This window comes from Balearica regulorum, chromosome W, assembly GCF_011004875.1.
Source record: "Balearica regulorum gibbericeps isolate bBalReg1 chromosome W, bBalReg1.pri, whole genome shotgun sequence".
NCBI lineage: Eukaryota > Metazoa > Chordata > Aves > Gruiformes > Gruidae > Balearica > Balearica regulorum.
The window spans coordinates 1,311,990-1,327,427 of NC_046219.1; the positions used below are offsets into that span (position 1 = coordinate 1,311,990).

Below are 15,438 nucleotides of genomic sequence, written 5' to 3' on the forward strand. Positions count from 1 at the left end.
CCAGTTAAATACGGAGCATGATGTTATATGGTGGGGAATGTCCCTTTGGTTAGTCTGGGTCAGCTGTCCTGGCTATGCTCTCCCAGCTTCTTGTGCACCTGGCAGGGCGTGAGAAGCTGGAAAGTCCTTGACTTAGTGTAGGCAAAACAACTACCTAGCAACAACTGAAACCATCAGTGTGTTATCAACATTATTCTCATACTAAATCCAAAACACAGCACTGTACCAGCTACTAGACAGAGAATTAACTCTATCCCTGCCGAAACCAGGACAGTATCCACCCCTTATTCCATACCATCTACGTCATGCCCAGGTCCTATACTTCCCAATACATTCCAATTAATCACCACCACTTTTCCTGTCTTTTGATATGTACACACAGATAGCATTCCCTTAGTCTATGGGTCATCCCTCTAAGATGTCCGTTGACTTCCTTTAGTCCATGACTTTTGGGCTCCATCTGTCATAGCAGTCTCTCAGGGCAGGAGAGATGGTGTGTGATGTTGGATTGTTGCATGCTGCATCCAGAGCTCGTAGCTGATGTATGTGGTGCAGCCCATGCTCACGGTCTGCGGGTTGAAGATGTCAGCCTTGAGGAAGTTGCTGGGCGCTCGTTGCTGAAGCCAGTTCTGGTTTCATCACCGCTGCACCTTGCTCGGTTTCATCAAAGTTCAATCTTCATTAGTCTCGGTGATTTGTACTGTAATACCGTTGTTATGGCATATAGCAATCATAGTAGTGATGATATGCAATATTATGTAGCAATCAACATCATACAATTTAAATCATTGGCTATTCTCACCCAAAATCAAATCACCTTGAGGTGCACATTGGACTTCCCCATCCTTCCACATCACCCACCAAGTGCACCCAGGTCCTTGAGCAAAAGCAATCCCACGGATGGGTTTGCCTTTGCCCGAGGTAGGAGTAACCCAGACCGTTTTCCCCAACATATTCTTCATGTGCGCTATGGGAACTTTATCCCCTTCTACAGAGTGTGGAAGTTTTGATTGGGCAGGGCCAGCTCGATAGGTAGATCCTCTAGCGTTGACTAAGCAGGTGGCCTTTGCTAAATCTATGTCCCAGTGTTTGAAGGTCCCACCACCCATTGCTCTCAGTGTAGTCTTTAGCAGTCCATTGTGTCGTTTGATTTTCCCAGAGGCTGGTGCATGGTAGGGGATGTGATGATACACCCACTCAATGCCATGCTCTTTGGCCCAGGTGTCTATGAGGTTGTTTTGGAAATGAGTCCCGTTGTCTGACTCAATTCTTTCTGGGATGCCATGTCGACATAGGACTTGCTTTTCAAGGCCCGGGATAGTGTTCTGGGCGGTGGCATGGGGCATGGGATATGTTTCCAGCCATCCAGTCGTTGCTTCGACCATTGTAAGTACATAGCGCTTGCCTTGGCGGGTTTCTGGGAGTGTGATGTAATCAATCTGCCATGCTTCCCCGTATTTATATTTCAGCCGTCGTCCTCCATACCACAGAGGCTTTAACCGCTTGGCTTGTTTAATTGCAGCGCACGTTTCACATTCATGGATAACCTGTGCGATAGCGTCCATGGTCAAGTCCACCCCTTGATCACGAGCCCATCTATATGTTGCATCCTTTCCTTGATGGCCTGAGGTTTCACCGAGCTATAAAGAATTCACCTTTCTGTTGCCAGTCCAAATCCACCTGAGCCACTTCAATCTTAGTGGCCTGATCCACCTGCTGGTTGTTTTGATGTTCCTCAGTGGCCCGACTCGGGTACGTGGGCATCTACGTGATGTACTTTCACAACCACCTTCTCTAGCCGGGCAGCAATATCTTGCCACAGTGGGGCAGCCCAGATGGGTTTGCCTCTGTGCTGCCGGTTGCTCTGCTTCCATTGCTGTAACCACACCCACAGGGCATTGGCCACCATCCATGAGTCAGTTCAGAGGTAGAGCATCGGCCACTTTTCTCGTTCAGCCAATTAATAGCTAAACAGCAATAACAACTATAAATTCAATCTAGCACATTCCAATCAAATCTGTCATTATCTCGAACCCTTCGAGCCCCATGTTGGGCGCCAAAATGGAATGTCATGATTTTACCCTAGCCAACAGCTAAGCACCATGCAGTCACTCGCTTACTCCCCCCTGTTGGGATGGGGAAGAGAATTGGAAAAGTTAAAGTGAGAAAACTCGTGGGTTGAGATAAAGACAGTTTAATAGGTAAAGCAAAAGCCGCGTGCACAAGCAAAGCAAAACAAGGAATTCATTCACCACTTCCCATGGGCAGGCAGATGTTCAGCCATCTTCAGGAAAGCAGGCTTCCATCACGCATAATGGTTACTTGGGAAGACAAACGTCATCACTCCAAATGCCGCCCCCCCCTTCCTCTTCCCCAAGCCCCTTATAAACTGAACATGACGTCATATGGTATGGAATATCCCTTTGGTCAGTTTGAGTCAGCTGTCCCGTCTGTGTCCCCTCCCAACTTCTTGTGCACCCCCAGCCTACTTGCTGGCGGGGCAGTGCAAGAAGCAGAAAAGGCCTTGACTTTGTGTAAGCACTGCTCAACAACAACAACAAAAACATCTCTCTATTATCAACACTGTTTCCAGCACAAATCCAAAGCATAGCCCCATGCTAGCTACTATGAAGAAAATTAACTCTCTCTCAGCTGAAACCAGGCCACCCCGTTGTCCCTTTCCTCCACCTGGCTGGAGGCAGGGCCCCTCTAATCCTGGTCATAGTATTCATTACCAACAAATGGATTCGTGTGGTGCACATGGGTTCAAATCCCATCCTTGTTACTCACTTCTTGTAAATACGAATCAGAAGCTCCTTCCATAAGATCAGAATTAAGATCAGTCCTCCATCTGTCTGGGAAACTGCCCTCTGGAGACTGTAGCTGCAATTTTCCTGGAAGAACTCCCATTTGACATTGTTTTTCCTTGCAATTCATGTACTCATGCTTCTAGGGTCAAAGTAAGTTTTCCATCCCACTTCCTCATGTCCTCTCCATGGTCACGCAGGTAAAACCACAGGGTGCCTCAGGGTATGTACCCTCTGTATCCTCTCTTTTGAGCAGAGGAAGGCTTACTCCTAACAGCTGAGATACTGGTCCATACAAGCAGGGAATTGGACATATCCTCTTTGAGTTGCCAGACTTCCCAGGACAGTTTCTCGAACAGGTTTTCGGATTTTTCGGACAGTCTTTCCACAGCTGAGACACAGGCCCATAGGGAGGAAGAGAGATTTTCTTCATATTGCCGGAGTTGGGCAGCCATTTCATTCACTGTTAGTGCCTCTTCATCTTTCCAGGCCAATGATTTGGCGTATGCTGGTGATGTGTTCTGTACAAACTTCCACCACGTGGGTCGGGTGCATTGGACTTCATCTGGATCTGTGGGTAACTGCACGTTGTCCAGGTCATAATAAACCATGTCCCACATGGATAATTCCCACAGGTACTGGATGCCTCTCTCCATGGTGGTCCACTTGCCTGGGTGACGTACAACATCTTCCTTGAAGGGATACCTTTCCCTCATGCCTGACAGGAGTCGTCTCCAGAGGCTGAGGGCTTGTGTTCCTTTTCCAATCGCCTTGGCAATGACCACTTCCCTGGACAGGGATCCCAGCTACTTGACCTCCCTACCCTCTAATTCCAGGCTACTGGCTCCATTATTCCAGCATGGAAGCAGCCAGGTGACAAGTTGCTCGCCTGCATGACGGCTGAAATCTTTTTGGATATCTTGCAGCTCACTCAGGGATAGGGATCGGGTGGTTATCTCTGGTTCTGTCCCTTCCTCCTGTTCTTGTGATGGCCCTGTTTCGTCATCCTTTACTAAACGAGCTGACTTTCATGGCCATTTCTTCTTATGTATAGGGGTGACTGATACCAGTATGGGTTGGTTCTCTGGTTCAGCTGCAGTGCTTATCATCAGGGTTTGAGTAGCCACAGTGCATGTCGCTGGGGTTTGAGTAGCTGCAGTGCTTGTCATGGGGGTTGGAGTAACTGCAATTCCTGTCAAGGGGGTTGGAGTAGCCGCAGTGCCTGTCACGGGAGTTGGAGTAGCTGCAGCGCCTGTCACAGGGGTTGATCTCCAGGTGGTATTCTTAAACAGTTGTTTAACCCTAAACAAGACCCGAACCACGTTCAGGAGAGCTAGCAATAGAAACATGCTGGTCTGAACATCCCAAGGATATTCAACATTCTCCAGAGATATTGTAATTAGCCTGGAGAAGAAGGGGAAGGTGAAGGAAGGTGTCTCCCACGTGTATTGGCTCTCCGAGGAGAAAAAGTAAAAAGTATAATTACTAGTAGCTTGTGACAGATGGCTCCCGAAGTATGAAGCTGTCACTCCACCACTGCCAAGTACAGATTCAGCTTTGAAGAGTTTGAGTGGGTTTCGAACCCATTTGTTAAAAACATAAAAATGCAACACCTTCCAATTAGTTTGCAAGAACATCTGATTGACATTATGGAATATCGAAATTTACTAGCCATATTTAAAGAAGAACCTTTGCATAATTAGTGGATGGGAGTGATAAATGAGTATCATGATTTAATAAGCACAGCCAAGGATGCACTTCTTCCATTTGGATCTGCATATCTTTGTGAGTTTTATTTTCCATATATATATTATATATATAATATTCCATATAGTAATTTTTAGTGAGAGCAAAAGTTTTTATTGTATCATTAATAAATAAAATTTTAAATTTTTTAACATATTTTTATATCATATTTATCTCTTCCTTGTAAATTTTTTTCATATTTTCATAATGTATATAGTATATTAGCACAGTAGTATATGTATATAATTTATAAATAAATAAACACATATATTGGGAGTACGTACTCAAATTTTTTTACTGATGGCATATATGATCAGAAGAGTTTGGAGATCACTGATCTATACTATTCTTTCTTCCTTTGTAGTGTTAGTTCCTATAAATGGCATTTTAAGCAATGGTTGACAGAGTCCAAGTGCCTTTCTTACTGGGATTATAATAAACTAGCATCTCATGGTCCAAAACAGCCTTCTCTGCCACAAGGGCACATTCCTGACTCATATTCAACTCTAGTATCCACCAGGACACCCAGGTCTTTTTCCACAAAGCTGCTTTCCATCTAGTCAGTCCCCAGCCTGTACTAGTGCCTGGGATTATTCCTCCCCAAGAGCAGGACTTTGCACTTTCCTTTGTTGAACTGCATGAGGTTCCTGTCAGCCCATTTCTCCTCTTGTTGAGGTGAATGACAGCACAACGGAGGTTAAACTTTTGCTGTCGCTCCACCACTGCCAAGTACAGATTCAGCTACCGCTGAATACAAATACAAAACTGGTCTGACTGCCAATGATTTTATCATACCATAAGCCAGTAGTACACCAAACAGCAGAGCGCTAACCTTAATCCAGTGCCCAGAGGTGACAAACCACACATAAAAACCGATAACCAGTATATACGGTAGGTAAGATGTTACATAACACAGCTCTGAGAACAACTCTGTGAACAAATAAAACAACATTGCGACCAGCAGACCAGTGACGATTAAGCTAATATCATGAGTGCTTATAATAAATTTGTTTTAACACACTCTGGTCAGATCTGTCATCTCAACCCTTCGTGCCCCATGTTGGGCACCTAAACTGACTGTCATGGTTTAACCCCAGCCAGTAACTAAGCATCACGCAGCCAAGGGGATGGGGAGGAGAATGGAAAAAAACCTTGTGGGTTCAGATAAAGACAGTTTAATAGGAAAAGAAAGCAAGAGAATAATAAGAATGACAATAATAATAATAATCATAATAAAAATAAAACAAGTGATGCACAAATGCAATTGCTCACCAAATGTGAAAGGAAAATAAAACAATCCAATGCCCAGTCTGTTTCTGAGCAGCGAATCTGCCTCCTGGCTAGCCTCCCCAGTTATATACGGAGCATGATGTTATATGGTGGGGAATGTCCCTTTGGCCAGTCTGGGTCAGCTGTCCTGGCTGTGCTCTCCCAGCTTCTTGTGCACCTGGCAGGGCGTGAGAAGCTGGAAAGTCCCTGACTTAGTGTAGACACTACCGCTACCTGGCAACAACTAAAACCATCAGTGTGTTATCAACATTGTTCTCATGCTAAATCCAAAACACGGCACTATACCAGCTACTAGAAAGAAAATTAACTCTATGTCAGCTGAAACCAGGACACTGGTGCCTTTCATACAAGCAGGGCAGTCATTTTCAGTAGGTAGGAAGGAAAAAAGTGATGTGCCTACATTTTTTGACTCTTTCTATCATCCTACAGAGACTGAAGATTTATTTAGGGAGACAGACCTTTCTGCTACAGCTGAGGAGTTGCAAAAATGTAATGGAAGGGGGAAAGTTGGGATATCTTCTGCACCACTAAAATTTTACTTTACTATATTACTAATTAAAATTATTCTTGTGTGTGTGAAAAATGGTTTTCTTTTGAACTGTTTCTTTTTTCTCCCTGATAGCTAAGACAAGAGGTAGTAGCCTGCATGCGTCGTGACACAACACTAGAGACAGCGCTAAACTCCAAAGCCTACAAGAGAAGCAAGCGTCAGACTCTGAGGGAGGCCCGTATGACAGAAAAGCTTGAGAAACAGCAGAAGATAGAACAAGAGAGGAAACGTAGACAGAAACACCAGGTATTTTAACACCTATTAACTGTTCTCCCAGACATGGAAATGCCATTCAGTTGATTGTTGCATCTTGTTATGATCTGCCAGTCATTGTCATTTTATATTTTGTTCACCTCTGGAGACTGAGGCATAAGAAAACAAGTTTATGCAATAAGCGAGCATAAAACTCTGAAATTACAACTCTTGCATTCCTGATCTCAAATCTTGTGCTATCAAATCTCTGAATTAAATTGTTTTCTTTCTCTAGGAATATCTGAACAGCATATTGCAGCATGCTAAAGATTTTAAAGAATACCACCGGTCAGTGTCTGGGAAAATACAGAAAATTTCTAAAGCTGTGGCAACTTGGCATGCCAACACTGAACGTGAGCAGAAAAAGGAAACTGAGAGAATTGAGAAAGAAAGAATGAGAAGACTAATGGTAAGGAATGGGGGAAGGGGTATGACAAGTTTGGCTAAAATTCCATACAGTCTGATGTACACCCTCAGGTGCTTATGTATGCTCTTTTCAGAATAAAATTTCTTTAATTCAAGAAGTTTAAAAAGTATAAACCTAAAACTACTGCTGAAGAGTCCCTTGTATTTTTAATGATGGTAGTGAATGTGACAGTCTTCACTTTGAGCTATAGCTACTTTTTTCTTCAGATTTCTGATAATATATAATTGTCTTTCCTACAAGCTTAAAAACTTATCATTCATGCATATCACAGCCACTTTTGTATAACATCACTTAATCTCTGTCATACGTCAACATTTTTACAACATTGCAGAGATATTCAAGTTTATATACGCAGTTTTTTCCTGGGAACTAATGGCAGTAAGCTATAGTTCCTCTTGCTGCTGTTATTTCTTATTCTCTCACCTGAACAATACCAGTTGCACCTTTTTAAAAAATGCAATATAATCATTTTGTATATAACCATATCTCTTCAGAATGCTGTGGAATTGTTCAATGGACTACTTACTCACATTTCAAGAGTTAAAATAACTCTGTCTTAGAACTTAAAATATAGACAGAGTAGCTTTTATGTGCAAGTGTGTTAGCAACCAGAGTTAGATTAATTTTCTTCTGAAAAACTCCTACCAGACACTGGGTAACTCTAATACTTTTTTTGAATTGGTGAAACCTACAAGACAGTAGGTGACTGGGAAAATATAGATCTCAGTCAGCAATTGAATGACACAATGTAACAACAACATGGAAGTTAATGGAAATTGGCACGTTTTCATTGAAACACAGTGCTAATAAAACCCCAAATATTTAAGGTGATGTGAAATAAAATTTTAATCCTTGTCCAAAATCACTGCCCACCAAGCATAAGGACTGAACAGTTTGGTTTTAAATCACCAATGAGGATTAAAAGTGCATATGAAATGTAACTGAAGGGCTTGCAGAAGAGAACAAATGTTTAGGCCCTATGGCTGTTCTCAAGGTTACATACCAATCTACATTATAGAGCTTCTTTATACTATCAATAATTAGAGACAATTGCCAACAGTGTATCTATCTGTTCAAGCTGTTACAATGTTAATTATCAGATAAAAACATGATGACTTTACAAAAGTCTTGTTTTAAAAATATTTTTAGATTCTGAGGTGAACAAGCTTAAGTCACTCTGAAATATATATGATATATGGTAAAGAAGTCCACAGCTAATAAATACAAGATGGATTTATATATCCAGAAATGTCACAAACAGCTAATATCCAGTGCTTCCTCCTAAAACCTCCTACCAGATCTGCCATCAGAGACACAGCACTCAGTAAGAATCTTCAACTGGGTTTTGCAGTCAGAAGCAATTACCCTGTTCCCTGCTAAAAGCTTAATTAAATTATCATGAAAAAGCAAAACAAAATGACACCCGTTATGTTAGTGGAGTTATTTATTTCCCCTGTTTAAATTTAGTCCAACTGTGGTATGTTCTTATAGTTTTTACAGATCTTTAATTCAGTATAGCCAGAAGTTAATCTTCTATATACTAGAAATTTCGAAAGACTTCATCTCCTCTCAGACACTTGGGATAGCCTAGGAAAATAGGCTATGTTTAAAAGTATGATAGCATACTTTTTAGCCAAAGCATCTTAGATAATAGTGTTAAATTCCTTATGCAGATTGTCCTTAGATAAGTAGGATTAGGAATGGTGACTGTGTCCCAGGGAAGTTCCTTAACATTTATATATCGCATGCAAGAACATCCATGATATACTTCAAAAGATCTCACCAAGAAAAAGATAGTATGTATAGAGGAAATACCTTGGATAGGTTATAATGATACTATATTTAATTATCATAGTCATAGAAGCTTACTTTTTGAGCATTGCAGTTCTGTTGTCTTGAATGCTGAAAATGCATTTTACCTTGCAAGTTCTTGCCAGATTCTGGTATGTCTCCAGAAAGGCAGGAGTTTGTTCATATTTCACAACTATGCTATTTTTATTGAAATAAATGTTGAGGCTATTGAAAGTAATTGTCTTCAAAAATATTTCTTATTTTTGTTTGGTTTTATAAGTTCCTGTATACTTCTTCAATTATTAATTTATTCACTGAGTTATCTTGGCCAAGATCTGCAGTGGGCTCTGTGATGCTTGTTTTATATTTCCTGATATGCATAAAGATGTCCTTATATCTTTCTGGCATGCACAAGTAATATTTCCTGCTATGCCCTAACAACATACTTATGCAGTGCTGTAGGGATATGGGAGTTTCTGAATTGACTCAGAGATGTGACTGATCTGGTCTGATATCCTGTTTCTAACAGCGGTCAGCATCAGATTCTCCACAGGAAGATGAAACAACACCAGAGTAGATAGATGATGCATAATCTGCCCTAAGGAAAATTTCTTGGTAACACCTGACAGATAAAGATTATTGCTTATACTGGGTAAAGGACCAAATAAGAATTAGACATCTGGGTCCCATTATCTTTCTATGAGAGTGGGGGATAACTTTGTGCTTTTGAAAACTCTTCCCTGTAGGAGTCTTATCAATTCCCTCAGTTTCCCAGCATTGTAACTTGTCTGATCTGCTGTTGTATAATTTTTTTTCCATTCTCGGTCCTGTTGTAGAATGCCCCCCTCCCCCACAAGAATAGGAGATATTTAAGGAAACACATCGTCATTGAGATTGCAATTGTAGTTTCTTCTTAGGAACATTTCTCTCATGGATGATGTTTGTCCTGTATTGCTAGGCTGAAGATGAAGAAGGCTACCGTAAGTTGATTGACCAAAAGAAAGATAGACGCCTAGCCTACTTATTGCAGCAGACAGATGAGTATGTGGCTAATCTGACCAATCTGGTATGGGAGCACAAACAGGCACAAGCAGCCAAAGATAAGAAAAAGAGGAGGAGAAGAAAGAAGGCAAGTAGCTAAACCTAACATTTTTATCCCATTTCCCCCTCAAACCCCATTTTAACATTGGTAAATGCAGTGATCTCCAGTTGTCTTACAGCGATCAGAGTGTCTGAAATCTGCTTTGCCAAATTCTTAGCATTGAATGAATTCATACTTCTCTGAAGTCTGTTGTAGGAAATGCTGTATTTTTGGCACTCTAACATTATTCCAAAGATGGAAAGAAGAAGATGAGATTAGAAACCTGTGGGTTGTAAACATTTGAATTACCAATAAACTTCCTATAGGCAAAAATGGGCCAACCATGTAAATTAGGAATGTTATGAGAGTCTGAACTAGAGTATATCAGAAAAGGCTAGTATATTAAATTGTAACATATAGAACTTTAATAGGTGCGTTTTGTATAAATGAGTGTCGTGGTTTAACCTGGCAGGCAACTAAAGAGGATGGGTAAGATGGCCTAAATAACCCATTTCCATCTATAGTTTTCATGATGTGAATGATCTTACTATCAGCTATAAGAAAAAGAGTCTCAGAAGTTTAATGTGCTTGTATATAAACAGACTGCTGTAGCTAATATTCCTGACAATTTAACTTTGTATAGTTTGGACATCAAAAATATGTAACATTTTAAATGGTAATATATGCATTGCTTAAAAGCAATGCTCTACATGTGGTAATAAATGCCAATATATAATAAATGGACAATTTTGAAATGACTGACATAAAAAAATATTCCTTATTCCCCTCTATCCATCTCCAAGACAGCTGTATATTTTGTTAAGCATATATTTTTAACAGCGAAAATGGCCTGTGCCTCCAAAGATATAGCTTCTTCTGGACCAAAAATCCAGTAGGCTAGCCATGTACCAGGCACAGATATACCAAGGCAACTAAGAGGGTTGTAGATTTCCCATTCATACTGCTAAGTGCTGTGAGTGCAGTAGTACCTGTGTATATATCCCCCCTACATCCATCAATATCTTTATTTGCATTCATCCCAGGCTATAAAAACGCAAAGTGAAAAACTTTTCATGCTCTAGAATGCTGTCTTCATATAAAATGTTTTTTATTTGTCATAGTTTGACTACGATAATTTTGCCTCTATTTGTTGTAGAAGGCAGAAGAAAATGCAGAAGGAATGGGATCTGGTCTTGGTCCTGATGGAGAGGTATGAATTTTACAAGCCTTTTTAGTTTGTGGGATTGGTTGGTTTTTTTTTTTAATTTTCCCAGAGCTTGTTAGAACTTATAGTGGTGGTAAAAGATTAAAGTGCATGCCAGATATTTGATCTCTTTGTTCAGTTAGTAGTAGGGCTTTTTCATGTAACTAAGAGCCATGTATACATTCAGACAAAGTGCAAAAATGAAACTGATTTGGAGAAATTAGTTGAAAAGATGCTGACACATTTGGAATCTCTAAGGTCAAGGGTAGCAAGTGTACATGCTAAGGTCCCCATGAGACACACATAGAGATCACAATATTCATCAATTCAGTCTTATTTGAAAGAAAAGAAAATACAGTAACATGAATGTACAAGCATACATATTCTAGAATAGAATAGAATAGTTCAGTTGGAAGGGACCTACAACGATCATGTAGTCCAACTGCCTGACCACTTCGGGGCTGACCAAAGGTTAAAGCATCTTATCAAGGCCATTGTTCCAATGCCTCTTAAACACTGACAGGCATGGGGCATCGACCACCTCTCTAGGAAGCCTGTTCCAGTGTTTGACCACCCTCTCGGTAAAGAAATGCTTCCTAATGTCTAGTCTGAAACTCCCCTGGCGCAGCTTTGAGCCATTCCCACGTGTCCTGTCACTGGATACCAGGGAGAAGAGCTCAGCACCTCCCTCTCCACTTCCCCTCCTCAGGAAGCTGGAGAGAGCAATGAGGCCGCCCCTCAGCCTCCTTCTCGCCAAACTAGACAAGCCCAGAGTCCTTAGCTGCTCCTCATAGGACATGCCTTCCAGCCCTTTCACCAGCTTTGCTGCCCTCCTCTGGATGCATTCAAGGACCTTAACATCCTTCTTAAATCGTGGGGCCCAGAACTGCACGCAGTACTCAAGGTGAGGCCTAACCAACGCTAAATGCAGTGGGATAAGCACCTCTTTTAACCGGCTGGTTATGCTGTGCTCAATGCACCCCAGGATGCGGTTTGCCCTCTTGGCTGCCAGGGCACACTGCTGACTCCTATTGAGTCTACTGCCAACCGCTATCCCCAGATCCTTTTCTGCAGGGCTGCTCTCCAGCCACTCCTCTCCCAATTTATACTTGTGTCCGGCATTACTCCGTCCCAGGTGCAGAATCCGGCATTTGTTCTTGTTAAATTTCATGCCATTGATGATTGCCCAATGCTCCAGTCTATCCAGATCCCTCTGCAAGGCCTCTCGTCCCTTGAGAGAGTCAACAGCACCTCCCAGTTTAGTATCGTCAGCAAACTTGCTAATGGTGCATTCAACTCCTGCATCCAGATCACTGATAAAAATATTGAACAGAACTGGCCCTAGAATTGAGCCCTGAGGAACACCGCTGGTGACTAGTCACCAGCCAGATGTAGCCTCATTCACTGCAACCCCTAGAGCCCTGCCCTTCATCCAGTTCTTCACCCAGTGCACCATGTACCTGCTCATCTCACAGTTGGACAACTTGTCCAGAAGGACGCTGTGAGGGACAGCATCAAATACCTTACTAATATCCAGAAAAGTACATCTACCACCTTCCCTTCATCCACTAGGTGGGTGATCTTATCATAGAAGGATATCAAATTAGTTAGGACTTTTCCTTTGTGAACCCATGTTGGCTGTGCCTGATGATTGCATTGTTCTTTAAATGCCTTTCAATAGCACCCAGTATGATCTTCTCCATAATTTTTCCAGGTACTGAGGTTAGACTAAAAGGTCTGTAGTTTCCCGGGTTTCCCCTCATGCCCTTCTCGTAAATTGGAATAACGTTGGATAGCTTCCAGTCAGCGAGGACCTCCCCAGACTCCCAAGACCTTTGGTAGATGATTGAGAGGGGTCCTGCTGTAAACTCTGCTAGCTCCTTCAGTACTCTGGGGTGAAGCCCATCAGGCGCCATGGACTTATGAACATTCAGCTGATACAGCTGGTCCCTTACAATTTTAGTGTCCACAAATGGAAAGTCACTGTTCCCACACTCGTGGTCCTCCAACTCATAGGACCAGGCAGCCCAAGGTCTATCAGTATTATTAAAGACTGAGGCAAAAAAAGTATTGAATGCCTCCACTTTTTCTTCATCCCTATTAGTCAGGTGACCATCTTCATCAAGTATCAGTCCAATGTTTTCCTTGGACCTCCTCTTGCTATTAACATACATAAAAAAGCCTTGTTGTCTGAGACAACACTGGTCAGTTTCAACTGTAGTTGAGCTTTAGCCTTTCATGTCTTCTCCCTGCATATGCAAACCACGGCTCTGTAATCTTCCTGCAAAGCCTGACCTCGCTTCCAGAGATCATACAATTTCTTTTTCCGCCTGAGTTCCATGAGGAGTTCCTTGTTCAGTCAAGCTGGTCTTCTGCCCCGCTTGCTTGATTTGCGACACCATGGGATTGCCTGCTCCTGTGCTTTTAAAAGGTGGTTCTTAAAAACTGACCAGCACTCATGGACCCCTAAGCCCTCAAAAGCAGATTCCCAGGGGACGCTGCTAACTAGCTCCCTGAGTAGCTTGAAGTTGCTCTCTTGAAATGCAGGGTAGCAACTCTGCTGACCTTTTTTCTCATTACACTGAAAATTTTAAAATCAACCATTTCATGATCACTGTGCCCAAGGCAGCCACCTACCATCACATCTCCCACGAGTCCTTCTCTATTCACAAACAACAAGTCTAGGAGGGCATCTTTCCTAGTTGGCTCACTGAGTACTTGTGACAAGAAGTTATCTTCCACAAACTTCAGGAATTTCCCAGGCTTGCTTGTCACAGCAGTATGATATTCCCAGTTGATGTCTGGGAAGTTGAAATCTCCCATAAGGACAAGGTCTACCCATCTAGAGATTTCTCCTAATTGCCTGTAGAAGAACTCATCAGTGCTATCATCCTGGCTGGGCGATCAATAGTAGACACCCACAATGACATCTGCTTTGTTTTCCATCCCCCTAATCCTCACCCAGAAGCTCTCAACCACATCATCCCTAACTGTGCTGTGCAATCAAACCTCTCCTTTACATACAGTGCAACTCCTCCACTTTGCCTGCCCTGCCTATCCCTCCTGAACAGCCTGTAGCCCTCCATCCCAGCACTCCAGTCATGGGACTCATTCCACCAAGTCTCACTAATACCAATGACAACATGGCTCTGGGAATGGACCAACGTTTCCAGTTCATCCTGTTTGTTTCTCATACTATGATGTGCATTGGTTTACAGGCATTTCAGATGTGCTCCTAAGCCCTCAGTGCTCTCTGGAGCAGAGTAAATGCTCCCATTAGCATCGCCAGCCTCAGGCGATGCCATGCCAACCCTTGGTTTACCTTCAGCAATCCTCTTGGTATCCCCTTCCCCCACTGATTCTAGTTTAAAGCCCTCTCAATCAGTCCTGCCAGCTTCCAAGCAAAGATGCGTTTCCCTCATCGGGTCAGGTGGATCCTGTCAGGGCCCAGCATACCCTGTGTTTCAAAGACTCTTCCATGGTTATAAAAACCAAAGTTCTGGCAGAGTCCTGGAGCCAGGTATTGATGTCTTGGGCACACCTGTTTCTTCCAATGTCTCTTTTATATCTTTCCTTCACTTATTAAACTGTCTTTATCTCAACCCAGGACTTTTCACCCTTTTGGCTGCCTGATTCTCTCCCCCATTCTGCTAAGGGGCTAGTAAGCAAGCGACTGTGTGGGTGCTTATCTGCTGGCTGGGGTCAACCCACCACAATGTGGGGCACCAAAAAGGACTGTGGTGGGTTGACCCTGGACAATGGTCGAGCACCCACACAGTCACTCACTCCCTCCCTCCCCTCTCCTGTGGGGTGAGGAGAAAATAGAAGGAAAGTGAGAAGAATGGTCAATCAAAATAAAGACAGTTTAATAGGTGAAGCAAAATCTGTGCGTGCAAGCAAAGCAAAAGAAGGAATTTATTTACTATTTCCTTTTGGCAGGCAGATGCCCAGCCACTTCCTGGAAAGCAGGACCTCAGCACACATAACAGTTGCTTGGGAAGACAAGCACCATGACTACAAACATCCCTGCTTCCTCCTCCTTTCCTTGAGCTTTTATTGCTGAGCACGACGTCACATGATATGGAATATCCCTTTGGTCAGTCTGGGTCAGCTCTCCTGGCTGTGTCCTCTCCCAGCTTCTTGCCCACCCCCAGTCTACTTGTTGGCGGGGCAGAGTAGGAAAAATCAAAAGCCTCACGGCTGTGCAAACACTGTTTGGCAACAGCCAAAACACTGGTGCATGCATTATCAACACTGGTTTGGTCACAAATCCAAAATACAGCACCATAT

The 15,438-nt window shown here is 42.6% G+C and overlaps 2 protein-coding genes and 1 long non-coding RNA gene across 8 annotated transcripts in view; 2 read left to right on the forward strand and 1 right to left on the reverse strand.

The window, feature by feature from the left end:
- The window catches only part of LOC142599246 (uncharacterized), a 426,921-nt gene that overhangs the window by 338,417 nt on the left and 73,066 nt on the right, over nt 1-15,438 (reverse strand). The gene's annotated exons all lie outside the window — the stretch shown is intronic.
- The window catches only part of LOC142599148 (SWI/SNF-related matrix-associated actin-dependent regulator of chromatin subfamily A member 2), a 686,065-nt gene that overhangs the window by 241,827 nt on the left and 428,800 nt on the right, over nt 1-15,438 (forward strand). The gene's annotated exons all lie outside the window — the stretch shown is intronic.
- LOC142599281 (SWI/SNF-related matrix-associated actin-dependent regulator of chromatin subfamily A member 2-like) lies at nt 6,470-11,160 on the forward strand. Its single transcript, XM_075739159.1, has 4 exons — nt 6,470-6,639; nt 6,881-7,054; nt 9,822-9,992; nt 11,101-11,160. The coding sequence occupies exons 1-4, from the start codon at nt 6,490-6,492 to the stop codon at nt 11,158-11,160; spliced, it is 555 nt and encodes a 184-aa protein (XP_075595274.1). The 5' UTR covers nt 6,470-6,489.